At 41.2% G+C, this 16,900-nt stretch overlaps 1 protein-coding gene and 2 pseudogenes across 5 annotated transcripts in view; 2 read left to right on the top strand and 1 right to left on the bottom strand.

The window, feature by feature from the left end:
• Nucleotides 1–4,865: 4,865 nt before the first annotated feature.
• On the bottom strand, nucleotides 4,866–5,847 carry LOC308510437 (tyrosine-protein phosphatase non-receptor type substrate 1-like; annotated as a pseudogene). Its single transcript has one exon. The product of its transcript is annotated as a tyrosine-protein phosphatase non-receptor type substrate 1-like (transcript).
• A 403-nt stretch (nucleotides 5,848–6,250) lies between these two features.
• The window catches only part of SLC26A5 (solute carrier family 26 member 5), a gene marked incomplete at its 5' end in the record, with an annotated part of 30,751 nt that continues 20,101 nt past the window's right edge, over nucleotides 6,251–16,900 (top strand). For 2 of the 3 annotated variants that reach the window (XM_081079768.1, XM_081079767.1), the window contains 5 exons: nucleotides 6,251–6,452; nucleotides 8,211–8,350; nucleotides 13,254–13,364; nucleotides 14,542–14,708; nucleotides 15,264–15,428. In XM_081079768.1, coding sequence (XP_080935894.1) covers nucleotides 6,301–6,452; nucleotides 8,211–8,350; nucleotides 13,254–13,364; nucleotides 14,542–14,708; nucleotides 15,264–15,428 — 735 coding nt within the window. The remainder of the gene's footprint in view (nucleotides 6,453–8,210; nucleotides 8,351–13,253; nucleotides 13,365–14,541; nucleotides 14,709–15,263; nucleotides 15,429–16,900) is intronic. The other variant, XM_081079769.1, reaches the window with a different exon arrangement.
• On the top strand, nucleotides 10,253–11,110 carry LOC308510242 (14-3-3 protein zeta/delta-like; annotated as a pseudogene). Its single transcript has one exon. The product of its transcript is annotated as a 14-3-3 protein zeta/delta-like (transcript).

Below are 16,900 nucleotides of genomic sequence, written 5' to 3'. Positions count from 1 at the left end.
CCACTGCCCACCCACAGCTCCCTTTTGCTGTGACAACATAAGAATAGAAACAAGACTTTGCTTGAATAAAACATAAGCTAGTGGGCCGGCCCGGTGGCTCAGTTAGAGCTACCGTTAGAGCTCCAGGCTCCTAACTCCGAAGGCTGCCAGTTTGATTCCCACATGGGCTACTGGGCTCTCAACCACAAGGTTGCCAGTTCAATTCCTTGAGTCCCGCAAGGGATGGTGGGCTCCACACCCTGCAACTAAGATTGAACACGGCACCTTGAGCTGAGCTGCTTCCCGGATGGGTCAGTTGTTGGTTAGAGTGTGGGCTCTCAACCACAAGGTTGCCAGTTCGATTCCTCTATTCCCGCAAGGGACGGTGGGCAGTGCCCCCTGCAACTAGAAATGGAAACTGGACCTGGAGCTGAGCTGCACCCTCCACAACTAAGATTGAAAGGACAACAACTTGACTTGGAAAAAAAGTCCTGGAAGTACACACTGTTCCCCAATAATGTCCTGTTCCCCTTCCCCAATAAAATCTTTTTTAAAAAAAATAAGCTAGGTATTTTTCTCTTTTGCAATATTTTACTAAATATTTCAAAGATACATCTAAGCAAAGACAGTAGTATTGTGAATGCATTACACACAACCTATTTACACCCTAGTCAGTTTTTTCTTTTTGTTTAGTTAGGTAGGTTGGTGGGTGGGGGTGTTTACACTGCCATCCCCTAAATCAGTGGAGATCTTTAAAGCTCTCGATCCTGCCTGCCTCCCAAACCAATGAAATTGGAATCCGTGGCCGTAGAGTCAGGCATCAGTACTAGTTAAAGCTGCCCAGTATGCAGCCAGGACTGAGGACCAACTACCTAAATGAAAATGGCAAATTCAAAGAACCATATTTACTGCTAAATCATGTCCTTATATTTCAAATTCCTCTTTGAAATTTATTTCAGGTACTTTTCAGTAAGCATATGACATTATATCATAGTATGTTTATTATGTTATATTGTATTATGCTATAGCATATCATATAATGATTACTTTTTAAGAACGATCTCATCTGGCTTTAATCATGTCACTGACTCATTATTAATTTTCTGAAAGTGTATAATTGTCTTTTGTTTCAAATGCTCCTTTGTGATTTTCTTATAATGTTTTTGTATGCATTTCTCTATCTCTCTTAGGTTATAAACCTGTGGTTCTTTACTCATTAGGATCATCTTAGAATGTTTATGAAAACTGTTTCTCTGGCCCCTCCCAGAGGCTCTGCTCTAATTGATCTGGTGTGGAGCCCAGGCACTGTCGTTTTCTAAAAGCACCCGAGGAGATTCTGGGTTCAGGCAGAACTGAAAGCCAGTGTGTGTTTTTAAATATGTCAAATATCTACCTAGCAGATCCTCTGAATTTCCCGGGGAAATTTTAAAACGTACATCTAATTGCCCTGATTAGTGAAGTAGAAGGAATCTTAAGAGGTTCTAGGAGAAGGAGAAATGAGGGATTGACAAATGGCCGTCAGAGTAATGGATTAGGGTTAGGAATTCCTGTCAGGGATGTCAAAGGACTTTTGAGAAGAAGGATAAGGATGTCTGATATTTTAGAAATGTTTTATCTCCTCAGCTACACTTCAGTGTAAACCGATTCCATTGCTCTGAAATCTTCAGAGAAGGCTGCCACACGGGGGTACAGCAACACACAACACATGCCCACACCCACATGGACTGCATATCCACTATTCAGGCCCCACCATGGAAATTCTAATTCAGGACGTTCAGAGAGAGGCCCCAACACCACTACTGTAAAACCTTCCCTGTGGCAGTTATAAAACCAGTCATAGGAATGTAAAGTACAGCATACGGAATATGGTCAGTAATATTGTAATAGCTATGTATGTGCCAGATGGGTACTAGACTTATCGGGTGATCACTTCGTAAGTTATATAAATGTCTAATCACTATGTTGTACACCTGAAACTGATGTAATATTGTATGTCAATATTGTATGTCAAATTGAAAAAAATTTTAATTACATTAAAAAAACAAAACAAAACTTCCCTAGACCATTGTGGTGAGTGGCCAGATTTAGTCACCACTGCATTGTAGATGATACAACATCCTTGGATAATGGTCATTACAATTCATCCCCTTCACAGCAGGGTAAATTTATGTGTGATAACGTTAAAATCCTTGGTAAAACTGTATTTTTGCAACAACAACAAAAAAGCATTCTGATTCTTATTAGAGTTCTCTCAGGTGTACCTGGTCTTTTTCTCTTTGAGGAGCTAAATGGAGGAAGAAATAACCTTTCTAAAATAGGAAGACCAAGGAGGTGTCCAGAAAAATAATAACAATACAGTAAAAATGTTTAAAACAGACTTAATGTGCTATACTCTGAAATAACAGAAAGGAAGTCTGGCATACATTATTGACAATTATGAGGTACCAATCCAAAGATTTCATTCATTCATCAGTTATGAGCACTTGCCAAAAGATAAGGATTGAGGTAGAGCCTAGGGATTCGGGGTATGGTGTTGCTTTGAGGAATTTACAATCCAGAAGAGGAGACCAAACATTATAACACAGTGGGAGAAAAATGGAAAATTATACAAAGTAGTGAATGTGGACCGAGTCCATGGGGGATTCGATGTGAGGGGAGACATCAGAGAAGCAGAGGACAAAACCAGGCTTTTGAAAGATACAATGATAAGGGTGTGGGGAAAATGGAAGGAGAGTGAGGGGAAAGAAATGGTATTTCTCAGAGCGAATGGAACTCTGCACTGGCACAAAAGCTTCGAGCAGCATGGTAGATTTCCTGGATTACAGAGTTTTACAACACTGTCAGCTAAGGTTTGGAGGAGCTGGGGCAGGTGGAAGCAGAGTGGTAGCATTGCTTCATATCAAACTCCACTCACATACATCAGCCCAGTTATTCTCGGATATTCTGATGTGTTCCTAGAGTGGCCATAAAAAGTTAGGTGAGAGATGGCCAACCAGCTCTGCTAGCCTCAAACAAAAGACATATAATCTTTATTTGTCAGATTCTGCCACAAAATCCTCTCTCTCCAGACTAATGTTTTTATATCATCCTTATTGGTACTTGGTTACGTTTGCTGCTAGAATTCTTGTTTATTCCAGACTCTCGAATTTTCAGTTTCCTGGAACGTAGGTATTTATTTTTTCATGGTATTCATGTGGTTGATCACATGAACCTGATACCACTGTGAATGAAATTTCAGTTTGGTGAAAACCTGACTTTTCACCATGAGGGAGTTGTATGGACCATCATTGAAAACCCCTACACCCCTGTGGTCACCATGTAGGCACCCACCCATTAACTCATGCTATCCTCCAACTCCTCTGCTGTTAACTTCCATCAGTTGAGAACACTGGCTTTAGTTGTTGTTGTGAAGTTAATTTTTTATTATAAGGTATACAGTTCAAATATACACACAAATACAAAGAATCACGTAACAAACACCAGTTTACTTACCACACAGCTTAATCAAATCTTAACATTTTGCTCTATTTGTACCAATTCATTTTTTACCAATGGAAATGTTGCAGATGTGGTGAGTTGAAGCTCCCAATCTATTCTGAATCTCATTCCCCTGCTCTCCAAAGGTAGCAGCATCCTGATCTTAGCATTTATCATTGTCATGCATGCTTTTATATGTTTACTACATACATATGTGTCTATAAACAGCATATATTATTGCTTCATAAGATTTTAAACTTTGAATAATTGCACCCTCAAAGTGCAATTATTGTGCCTTGCATTTTTATTAAAAATTAAGTTTTGATATTTATTGATGATGATGCATATAGATTTAGTTCCCTTATTTTAACTACTGCAAGGCATTCAATTTTTGACCATACCAAAATTTATTTTTTATTGCATATTGATAGACATTTGGGTTTTTTCCAATTTTTCACTATCATAAGGATGCAGTGAACATTGTTATACACATTTCCATGTGTAGGAACTATTGGGTTTTTATTCATTATTTGTTTTACTCATATAAATACTTTTCACAATGTAATAAAAAAAAGACCAGCCATCCTAATAGTCTTACACATGTCAACATAATCAACTTTAAAACAACATTATAATATTGCATTGATTTTTTAACTTGTAGCTTTTCACAGAAGTCACCAGGGACTTCCCTCAGGGAGATATATAAGCCTCAGCTCTGAACCATAAATTAATTTAAGGTGTAATCAAATGCGAGTACAGAATTGGAAAGGAGACTAATATGCCTTCAGACATCTTGGGTTAATTTAAGAACTGATCTTGCCCCTTTTTCTGTTTCTTTGACATAAATGGTCAGTGTTGACTTGATTCACTCTTCCCCTAACATATACCTAAAGCCAGATAACTGACTGCAATATTTAGCCATCGAATTAATTTTTTTAAGAAAAAATTTACATATTCATTGTAATTCAGGAGTCTTGATTGGAGAATCTTGGAACTAAGTCATCGAAGGTAAGGGATGGGGGAAGTTGAGAAAGTATAAAGGAATTCCAAGTCGCAGGTCCGATTAGGTGAGATCTCGGTGCCAGGCCAAGTGCACTAGGCACCCTGCTTCTGAATACTGCCCACAAGGACCAGTCCCAGTACAAAGGCTCCAGCTAGAGGCCAATTTTGGTTCAGGCCCCCCTTTGGGGTTAGTTGGAGTCCGTGTGTTTGCTTTCTGCGCCTGTGTGAGCCTCTGGGACCAGTCTGACCCAGCGTGGTCTGGTGGTCCCTGGTGCTCTGTGAGGAGGCCTGCTGTTAGTCCCTCTGCTTCCTGTGGACAAAGATGGCAGAGACACCCAAGGCCAGCAGGACCTGGAGGCCTAGGAGAAGAGGAGGAGACGGACATGGTCTTGGGCCTGGACCTGGGCCTAGTCCTTCTGGTGGACAGAGGCCTCCAGGGTAAGGTTTCTGGTGACAGATGGCTGCCCATCATGCTCCACCTGGCAGGTGAGCACTACGTCCTCCCTGCGGGCAGATGAAAACACCAGGAACCAGCTCGTCCAATTAAAGGCTCCGTCCTTGTTCTTTATGAGGATTGAAGTTGTTTCTGTTTGGGACATGTTTCCATGTTCCAGGCAGGTCAGATGTAGGTGTCAAGGGTAGCACTTCACCTGGCAGGTGACAACCTTCACCAGGTTCCCTGACACAAGGTGTCGGGTAACCTCCAAGGTGGGTGGAACTCAGATGGTCTCAGACAAGTTGGCGGTCCCATGAAGAGCAGACCCCACCCCCACTCTCCCACAGGGTGACATGGTCCACCTCACAGATGACCTTGGAGCAAACATTCCTTTGGGCCAGCACTCCCCTGGCTGTGCTAGAGATGCTATAGGAAGCGCCATTTCCTTCTGGGTCCACAGTGGTCTGGGAGGCTGGAAGCTCATTCTCATCTTTGAACCATTTCAGGATGATGTTTCTGGGGGAGAACCCATGGGACTCGCAGGTGAAGTTCACTGCCCAGGCGGGGCCCTCACCATGGGGCCCAATACCATAGGGGGAGAGAGTTTGTCACTCAATGACAAACTCAGTGAGCTAAGTACCTGGTCCAGACTTAACCTCCACATTATCAGGGTCTCCTCTCTGGAAGTTCACACAGTGTCTGCTGGGGTGATGTAAAGGTCTGTGTTGTTTCTCCTTGTGGTGTCTGCAACATTTTTTACTAGGGGAAACCAGGTTCCCTTAACTTCCTTTGAACCTGTAGATTAACTCCCAGCCTGGCCATATCCCCCTAAACCACTGTGTGGGCCTCACAGGGAGCATGTTGGTCAGAGTGCAGGGCAGAGTAGCAGTCTCCCCGGCTGCAACTGACACTGCTTTCTCCACCTGAATCACCTGCAGCTTCTCACCTGTCATTCCTGGGCTCCAGTGGAGGGGCAGCAACTTGAAAGGTGCCAGAGACATACGATGAGAGATTTGAGTTGTGTGGCTGCGGAGCGAGGGCTGGAGGGACAGCCACCATTGTTCCTGTGTGGAGCCTGCCTCTAGCCATTTAATTTAATAGGAGTTTTTGTTAAAAGTATACGCATTACCCACTTATTGTCCTGGGAGGGAATTTGACTTTTATCGATTCTGATTTCATTTATTTATTGGTGCCTACTATGTACAGATCACTCTGTTAGGTGCTCTGGGTGTCCAAAGATCAAGAAGTCCTCAGAAGAACTTAGAATACCACAGGGAAGAAATGCTTAGGAACAGAGATGCTTAGTCATCAGCTGGATTTTTACATCTGAAATACAGTTTTTGTTTTCTCCTTCAGTACTCAGGAAATGCTTGTCTCCTGCTGTTGATGAATAATTTCAGGGTACTATGGATCATGCTGAAGAAACTGAAATCCTTGCAGCAACTGAGAGGTACTATGTGGAAAGGCCTATCTTTAGTCATCTAGTCCTCCAGGAAAGACTGCACAAGAAGGACAAGATTTCGGATTCCATTGGGGATAAGCTGAAACAGGCATTCACGTACGTTGTGTTTTAATTCATTTCCTTTATTCTGTCATTCAGTTATGAAAGAAACAAGGTTAAATGTATAAGGAAAATCTGATGAAATGGAGAAAAAATGGGGTGAGCGCTCATGATTTGCAAAGCTTTCCCTAAGTTTCAGTCATATTAGATATTTGATTGAACATCAGCTTCATTCTGTATTTCACCATATTTATTAAATACCTGCTATGCCCTATTGTGTGTAAAGGCTTATATAAATAACCCACTTTCCAATTCTTCACCACCTTTGAAATATCCACCTCTTTCTTTATTTCTCAGGAATGTACAGGAATGTTCCAACTACTCTCCCCTTTTTTCTACCCTTGACTTCTACCCCATTTGTAACACCTTGAATCTAAGCCCCCAACCTCAGCAGTCAAAGATCCTCAGTGCCCTATGACTCTTAATTTTGGAGACACATACACAGTCATGTTGCAGGCCTGGGAATGTTAATACATGTGTTCCATTGATAGTTCCCAAACTTCAACATCAAACCATCTGATTGCTGCCTCCTAAACTTTTGAGACCACACTTTCTGTGTTCTGTGTTCATTTAAGCTTCCCAGTAGCCCTATGCTCAAGGCATGATCATCAGGACAAGTTAAAAATGTATACATTAGAGTTAGACCATCTGAGTTTTAATCCTAGTCCCAACCACCACCCACTCTGCGCTTGAGTTGCCTGCTTTGTAAAATGGGGATAATAACCATATTTACATCATAGAGTTACTGGGGATTAGGCATACTAGGCGTTAAGCACTATATAAGTGTAGCTATTATTAATATCTCAATTTCCTAAACAAGGTTATCAAATCTAGTTTTTTCACTCAAATTCATTGCTTTTGCCATAGTTGCCTCACATGTTGCTTCCAATATCTTCCTTCATCTAATTACCAGATATTCTTAATCACTAAAGACGCTGTATAAAATACCATGCATTCTGCAATAACGTATTATTTTTGAATGAAGTAAATTGCTTCCTTGTCACCAGGAGGACTTAAGGCTGTCATAATGGCAATGGAACTCATCTGTCTATACTCTTACTTGGTGATGTTTTTGATTATTTGCATAGTCTGGCAAAAGCACTGGGCCAGGCCCAGAACATATCTATGTGTCAAAGTTAACTGAACCATATAGGGATTAAATGCAAGGCCTTGGTTTTATCAGCATGGTGTTCCACTGAACTAAGACACCCAGGCATAGACTCTGGTACTATACTCCGTGGCGCAGGGTGTTTTGAGATTACCTGATCAAAGCCCCTAAAGCAATGGACACATGTAAATAAACCTCAGAATACTTGTATAAATTTCCTTTTTTATAAAGAGGGAGGAAACTAAATGGACAGATGCTAGTCAGTGGTTCCACGTTCAAAAATTAATTCAATCAGTAAATAATTCCCTTACTCTGTTTTTCTACCAACACAGAAAATACATTAAGGATTTCATTTATTAAAATAATAGTTTCTGGGCTACATCAATTTTTTTGAAGCTAATTGTTTTCTTATTTTTCATGGTCAGTTGTAGAACATTATTATGGAGCCAAGTGAGATGTTTCCATCAAAAAAATAGTTCTGCAAGAAGCAGGTCTTCTTGCCTCAATCTCTGCAGTGTGAAACGGTTATCTTCAGCACCAATGGTGATTTTTTTCCTTATTCGCTCCAGAATATAAGGGAAAATACCTTGGTCTGAATTCTACAGAAATGTTCCTCATTTTACCTCTGTCTGTCTTTGTCCTCCCAGATGTACTCCTAAGAAAATAAGAAATATCATTTATATGTTCTTACCCATAACTAAGTGGTTGCCAGCGTACAATTTCAAGGAGTATGTGCTGGGTGACTTGGTCTCAGGCATAAGCACAGGAGTGCTTCAGCTTCCTCAAGGTGAGTAGAATACATTTATTTGTTTTTCGTTTTCCCTACTACCATCTCCTCAAATAATCGCTTGACCATTTTTCTGTTTAACTTCATCATGATTGCACATTCATAGCTTTTATCATATCATTCTAGTAACTTTTTGCTGTCTAAAGGAATTCTTTAGAAACATGTAACCCTTTAAAAGCCCTAGAGATAGTAGACGTAGAACATGGTGGTACTGTTTTACAAATAGGTACAGTTAGGAACTGGCTGGGTTAATGAGTTACTCAGTGAACATGCTGCTGTGGTTGTTGTCTTCAGGTTCTTGACTCTGAGTTATATTCTCGTTACAAGGGACTATGAAGCACTGAATTCCTCTGCACTTGTGTGATCTGTATATGTGATATAAGAATTTAGGAAAATCTCATTCATTTGTTCATCATTCACACTTGTAGGTCAAGCATCTGCCTGGCCCTCCCTGTCCTCATGAAACTAATACTCCAATCAGGAATAAAGACATGAAGCAAATAAAAACACATACAAAGTTTGCATTACAAATGATGTTAAACACTATGAAGGAAAACACAGAAAATACATTAAGGATTTCATCTATTAAAATAATAGTTTTATTATTTAGTTGACTACAGCTGCAGGTACGGGAGATACTCCCACAGAGACCTAATTTAAGAAGGTAAGTCACAAATACCTCTTTAAGGAAGTGAGTTTTGAGCTGACACCTGAAGGATGAGTAGGAGGCAGGTAAAGAATGAGAGGAAATGCATTTCAAGCAGAAGGAATAGCATATGTGAAGGCATGTAGCAGGAAAAGAATTGGTTGTTTGAAGACTTGGTTTGAAGTATTCACAGGAAGGCAGTGTGCTGGGTGTGTGGGGAGCGAGGGCCCAGTGGCCGGGAGGGGCCAGGGCAAGTCTGCCTAGCTTTGGTAGCCACTAGATGCATTCTGAGTGCTGTATGAGCCATCAGCGTGCTTTTCACTTGGATTTTCTTTGTAAGAGGTCACTGAGACTGCCGTGTGGGGAACGGACTTGGTGGGTGGGAGAGGCACCAGAATGAGTGTGGGGACACCAGTGAGAGGTGACAGTGACTCAGTATAGGCAGTGGTGAGAGTGGCTCCAACAGTCCGGAGGTCAGCTGGCCAAATTTTCCCCTAAATTAATTACAAAATGGTCCATTTGCCAAAAAAAAAAATATCCCCTAATGATAAATTAGTTGAGTTTTAAATTTTCCAAGTCGTTGATCTACCAAATCTATTAAGTCTATAGAAGAAAAGCCTTAAACCAGGTGTAGGATAGTTCTCCACAGCCATTTTGGCACCAACACCCCAAGGATAGAGAAAGGGACAGATTCAAACAAAGGCAGAGTGAGGGCACGAAGAGGCAGAGGTTCAGCATCTGATATGGGAAACAGAAGTTAAACTGACACTCAGTCAAATTGGACTGACGAACCTGGAACCTGGGAGAGCTCAGGGGAGTGGGCATTACATTGGCCAGGGAATGGTACAGTGGGAGTTCCTTATTCTCCAAAGAACACACGAAAACAACCCATTAGAAAAACACCCAGCACTCGGGCATCAACACCAGATTACAACTGTGCCAGTCAAGGAAAACTTTCTGCCCTTATCTAAATTGGGAAAAAATAAAGCAGAAAAAAATTTACGCCCTGGCAAAGAGGAGATGACAAGGGAAACTATGTCAGCCCGGACTGTCAAAGTATAAATGTGGGGTTACAAATAGGATTGCGGTGGAAGGGCGGGAAAGTTAAGACGCAAGAGGTTAGGTCGCGATCCGGGAGCCAGCAGTGTATGACGTCACCTTGCGTGTGGCGCCCCTGCTGCTGGGGTTTAATTGGAGGAAACCCCGTGTCTGCAAAGCGGCTGTAACCTGTGAGCAACGAGATGCAGACACTACTGAGCCCCATCTGTCCGCCGCCCCCCACTAGGGACACAGAACATCCCGTCATGGATAAAAATGAGCTGGCGCAGAAGGCCACACTGGCCGAGCAGGCTGAGCCATATGATGGCATGGTGTGCAAGAAGTCTGTAACTGAGCAAGAAGCTGAATTACCTAACGAGGAGAGGAATCATCCCTCAGTTGCTTATAAAAATGTTGTAGGAGCCCATAGGTCATCTTGGAGGGTGGTCTCAAGTATTGAGCAGAATCGGAAGGTGCTGAGTAAAAACAGCAGATGGCTTGAGACTACAGAGAGAAAACTGAGACCGAGCTAAGAGGTATCTGCAATGATGTACTGTCTCTCTTGGAAAGGTTCTTCATCCTCCATGCTTCACAAGCAAAGAACAAAGTCTTCTGCTTGAAAATGACAGGAGACTACTGCCGTTACTTGGCTGAGGTTACTGCTGGTGATGACAAGAAAAGGATTGTGGACAGAAGCTTTTCAATCATCAAAAAGGAAATGCAACCAACACACCCTATCAGGTTGGGTCTGGCCCTTAACTTCTCTGTGTTCTATTAGGAGGTTCTGAATTCTCCCGAGAAAGCCTGTTCTGTTGCAAAGACAGCTTTTGATGAAGTCCTTGCTGAACTTGGCACATTAAGTAAAGAGTCATACAAAGCCAGCATGCTGGTAATGCAAATACTGAGAGACGACATTGTGGACCTCAGATACCCAAGGAGATGAAGCAGAAGCAGCAAAGAAGGAGAAAGTCAACCAGCCTTCCAACTTGTGTCTGTCTCATTCTAAAATTTACACAGCAGACATGTGTCCTCCATGCTGTCCCACAAATAGGTTTTTTTTTTTACACAATTTATGACAGAATTATGTTACTTCTATTTGAATTTCTATATTTCCCATGTGTTTTTTGTGTTTAATGTTGGGGTAGTAGAGCCAGTTAACATTTAGGGAGTTACGTGTTTCCATCTTGAGGTGGCCAGTATGCAGATATAGAATGTTTATACAAGTTATAAATGTTTAACATAGTGCTTTTGGTACATTGAACTTCACAAGGGCCAGTGTTAAAACTGTTTCCAGGACTAAGCGCAGAAGACTGCCTACATATTGGTTTGTCCTGGTGGGGAACAAAAGGGATCATTGGTTCCCGTCACAGGTGTAGTTATTGTGCGTTCCTTAACGTTTGGGGTTGGGTGGCCCGATGGCTCATTTGGTTGGAGCGTGGTGCTAATCACACCAAGGTTGCCGGTTCAATCCCCGCATGGGCCACTGTGAGCTGCGCCCTCCTTTAAAAAAAAAAACAAAAAAGGGTTTGGGGCACTTACAAAGCCATAGCTAGGATGGATATCCCATGGATGGCACATGTCGAACCGTGTGTGTCTGTGGAACACTCAGTCCAGTGTGCACACCATTGACTACAGCTGCAGAAGTGTCCTTTAGTCGCGACCCAATTTACTCTGGAGAAGGGCAGAAACGTTCACATTCCATTATTTGTAAAGTTACCTGCTGTTTGCTGTCATTGTTTTTGCCACACTTGTTGTATTTGTATTTAAATGCTTTAGGCAACCTAAGAACCAATGGACAAATAAAGATGCAGTAAAATGAATTACTTGGTATCCATGACTTCATGGGGATCAAGCACGGCAGTAAAACAAAAAACCTGTGTATTTAACGTTTTTAAGGTATTTTTTGCTTTTGTGATTTTTTTTTTATACTTGCCTAACATGCATGTGCTGTAAAAATAGTTAACGGAAATAACTTGAGATGATGGCTAGCTTTGTTTAATGTCTTATGAAATTTTCATAAACAATCTAAGCATAATTGTTAAGAATGTGTATTAAATTCATGTAAATGGAATAAAAGTTTTGTGAATGGACTTTTCCACTACTTTCTCTACAGCTTTTCATGTGAATTAGTCTTGGTTCTGAAACTTCTCTCAAGGAAATTGTACATTTTTGGAAATTTATTCTTTATTCCCTCTTGGCAGCTAATAGGCTTTTACCAAGTTTAAATACAAAGTTTATCAGAACAAAACACTGCTAATATAAATACTACTGTTCCCAACCACATCCCATACTGCGCCCCCACAACCCCCTGACAAAAAAGGTGGGGTTTTTCTTCAGAGGCAGGGGGATTGATTGGTAAAAAGGAATGTGTTTCATCCAAATGTTTAGTATATGGCATTTTCTAACTTCAAAAGCCATGATGTTCTCGGCCCGTCATGACATTGGGTAGCAGTAACTAAAAGTTTTGTGCTCCCAAATCACTTTGGTTTTTAAGAATTTCTTGATACTCCTATAGCCTGCCTTCAGCATTGATCTCTATTCTTTCTGTTTGTCAAGTGCACAGGATTACCATTTTTTAGCTTTCTGTTTTGTTACCAACCATTCCTACTTGGTGACCGTGTACTTGGAAAAAAGGCTGCATGATCTTTCTGGCTCCGCTCAATGTCTAAGGGTACCCTGCTTCTTTGCCTGCATCCCACAGACTATTTTCCTCATCTTACTGCAGCAAATCTCCGTGGTTGATGAGATTGTTATTTCCCATTAAACCCTACCTTTAAAATCCCTCCTCTTTGCCTGCTTTTAAAATCCTTCCTCTTTGCCTGCCTTTAAAATCCTTCCTCTCCCTCTCTTCTTTAAATAATGATGGGCTAAGTTATATCCAAAGTTTACCCACCAGACTATTTCCTCAGTTCCTTGCAGAAAACACAAAACAAAAATACCATTTTAAAAGAGGTGTATTTTTTTCCTTTTAGAATGTAAGCTCCTCAAGAGCAAGGATAATGTTTTCTTGCATGCTCTGTTGTCCCTAGTACACTGTAAATGCTCACTAAATACTGGCGATGGGAGGCAGCGAGCCTTGATGGTAAGGGTGAGACACCAAAATCACCCCCCAAAAAAGACACATCAGCTTAAATTAACATGGTTTTCGCTTGTTCATCAGAGATACATAAACCTGTTTCCTAATGATCTCCCTATTCTGTGTGGTTTTTAATCCCACAGGTTTAGCCTTTGCAATGCTGGCGGCTGTCCCTCCTGTGTTTGGCCTGTACTCTTCGTTTTACCCTGTTATCATGTATTGCTTTTTTGGAACCTCCAGACACATATCCATAGGTAAAAGCTTATGCGTGATATTTTAGTACCTTTCCTTTTGGATTTCTAAGCTTTGCAATGTGTCAAAGAAATGTTTGTTATTGGAATATCTGCTTAATAACTGCACACCCAATAGGTGCTTTAAAAAAAATACACTCCTCCCAATATTTCTAGAACTAATAGCTTTCTTATAACCTTGACATAATGAAAAAAGACAATTTTCTTTTCTAAAAAGAGCAGTTGTTGAAATAAGTGCTTCAGTTCATAATACAATTTGCTTACATCTGGTTTTCTTGTTTGTTTGCTTTATTAGTGGTACTGCAAGTTCCTAATTACTATGCTGTTATTGCATTTCATCTGATTTTAGGCTCTGAATTGCACATAGTTTCTCTTTAATGTATTTAAAATCAGATTTATATGGATTTCATAATTGTGCTGGTGCTGCGTGAGGCTGCCACCAGCACACACACGCATAATGTTTCAGATGTCCATTGCTCGGTAACAAATACCCCCCAAATTTAGCAGCTTAAAACAACAATCATTTCATTATCTCTCACAGTTCCTGTGGGACAGGATTTGGGAGGGGCTCAAGTGGGCAGTTCTGGCTCAGGGTCTCTCCTGCAGTTGAGAATCAGATGGGAGCTGGGGCTAGAGCAGCTGCAAGAAGCTTGAACCTCTCTCGTTTCCTCTTCCTCTCTCCTCCACTCTCTCTCACCTCTCCCTCTTCTCTGTCGCCCTCCTTGCTCCCTTCTTCCCTCTCCCTTCTCTCCATGTGGTCCTAATTGGAGCTTTTTCTACTCTGGGCTCCAACACAAGCAAGCATTACAGCTCTCGGGTGGAAGCTAGTCACCTTCTGTTATCTAGCCCAGAAGTCACCTCTTCTGCATTCTTTTGGTTAGTAGCAGGTCACAAGTCCACCCATATTCAAAGAGACAGGAATTAACTCCCTCCTAGTGGGGAAATGTCAAGGTTTTAGAAAAGTGTGTGGGAAGATACCATCATAGTCATTTTTGGGGACTACAGTCTGCTCACACACATCTTACACATAAACCAGGAGCAAAGCTCTAACGTTTAAGGAGAGACGTGCAGTTTTAGTTCAGTGATGATTTATTGACTTCACCTGTGTCTCCTAGCGTGCTGGCAACAATCAGGTCATACACTGAAAATTGTTTCCATGATTAATGCTTCATCATTTCAGGTCCGTTTGCTGTTATTAGCCTGATGATTGGTGGTGTGGCTGTTCGATTAGTACCAGATGATATAGCCGTTCCCGGAGGAGTAAATGCGACCAATGGTACGGAATTTAGAGATGCCTTGAGAGTGAAAGTTGCCATGTCTGTGACCTTGCTTGCAGGAATCATTCAGGTAAGACCCACAGAGCGGGAAATGGGCTCTCATGTGTTCATTTCATAATTATCTATTGAGCACGCTTGGCTGGTCTACATGGTGGGCAGTGTCAGTCTGCAAAAATCCGGAGCTCAGGATTCATAGCTCTCAGCAACCCCGGGATGACTGCATGCGTTCACTGAAATTGATATTTGTTAGGAACTATCAAGCTTCATGTGGTTTTAGAGATTCCAAAAGCAAGAAAAGCTTGAAGCAGGATTGGTTAGTTATGGGAAGAGGGCATCTCGTATCTGCTCGGAAGGAACAGGAAGTGACCTTGACTAAACGTGTCCTGGTTCTGAGGGACAGGGAAAGTACAAGTGTGCCCATTGCTCTTTGGCACTCCAAACCTTCCATTGTTTTCTGTACAACCTGTGACGTATTAGCTATTTAGCTGCTGCAGGTCCAAGTATGTAGTGTCAGAAAGTGGTCCAGAAAGAACTGTTGTATGTTTTCTGTTGGTTTTAACTTCCTGATCTATCATGTGACTTATTTGTTTCTTTGTCATTAAAAAAAAAAAAAAAAAAAAAAAAGTTCTGCCTAGGTGTCTGTAGGTTTGGATTTGTGGCCATATACCTCACAGAGCCCCTGGTGCGCGGGTTTACCACTGCAGCGGCCGTGCATGTCTTCACCTCCATGTTAAAATACCTGTTTGGAGTTAAAACAAAGCGGTACAGTGGGATCTTTTCAGTGGTGTATGTAAGTAAGCAACTCACCGGCGTGAGTTTTTCCTTCTTTGTTTTCCCTCCTTCTCTTCTGGATCTCTTTAACCTTCAAGTCTCACTTTTCTTTTTTCCAAGAATTTCAATAAGATGGAAAAGATTTGATTATTCTAAGGTTTCTCTGAAAAGAGCACTAGAAAAGGAATTAAATCTTAAAGTTCCATTTTGTTAATATGTGATACTGCTGCCTACCTTGCAGGGAATTTTTTTGTTATGTTTTTATTTGGTGACTACACCTTCTCCCTAATTAGCTGAAGAGACAGCTTTTTTGAAGACCAAATTATATTCTCTTTGGGAACTAACAAACAATTTAAGGGCATTATGGGAGAACCTGTCTCTCTCAAAAACTGCTTACTTAAGTAGGTAAAAAAATAAGTTAGTCTATAAAAGACTTAACAATTAACCAGTTTAATAAGGTATATATAGACCTTTGTACCCAACTCAGAGAAAATGTAAATTATTTGTGAGCACATAGGGAATAATGGTATAACCAAGCGTGTTGAAACTTACATGTAAAACGGATTACAAATTCTAAAAATTTAACATTTTTCTCACAGTGCAGTATAATTAGCAATCAATAACCAAATATAACTTTAAAATTTCCATATGTTTAGAAACGAAAAAACTAATACTAAATTACCCATTGATAAAGGAAATTACGTAATAATTAGAAACAAATGACAGTTAAAGTATTACATATTAAAACTCTTGAGATGCTCCTAAAGCTATTCTCGGACGAAAAGACCTATAGCCTTTGGAGGTATTTATGTGCCAGGCACAGCAGTGAGCCAACTGATAATGGCACTTGCCCTCCTGGAACCTACAGTCCAATGGGAAGACAGACAGTAAACCACCAATTGCATAAATATATAACTAATTACAAATTGTGTTCAGTGAGATGAAGAAAAGGCACAGGCTGCTATGAAAGTCGAATAGGGAGACCTTTAGATTAGGGGCCTAGGAAAGTCACTTTGAGGAAGTGATGTTTAAAGTGAGCCTTTGATGGATTAGAATGGAATCAAACTGTAGGAACATTCCCTAAATAACCAAGTTCTTCATTTCCCAGAGAAGCTGGTAACATGCTTCTTCCTCTGAGATTTCCCTAAATGCCTTGTCACACAGATAGTAGAAGAGATGAGCACCCGGGGATACTCCAGGCATTACTAGGCAGGTGTGTAGCCTGGGCTCAGTGGTACCCTACTTTCCCAGGGGCCAGAGGAGTGTTGACTGGGTTTGGGGTGCTGAGACTGTAACCCTAGGATAAAATGAAATGGGTTTTCTGGGTATTTTTCCAAACTTCAGCACTTTGTTGCCTTCAAAGCCCACCTGATTCCTCTTTCATCTGCTAGCAATGACTTCGCCCTCTTTCAGCTCCTAAAAGCTTTTCTGTGTGTTTACCTTTGGAATATTTTGCTGATACCAACCCTTAATCCTGTCCTAATGCTGAGG

Source organism: Rhinolophus hipposideros (assembly GCF_964194185.1).
Source record: "Rhinolophus hipposideros genome assembly, chromosome: 18".
Classification (NCBI taxonomy): domain Eukaryota; kingdom Metazoa; phylum Chordata; class Mammalia; order Chiroptera; family Rhinolophidae; genus Rhinolophus; species Rhinolophus hipposideros.
This window is presented reverse-complemented; position numbering and strand designations above follow the sequence as displayed.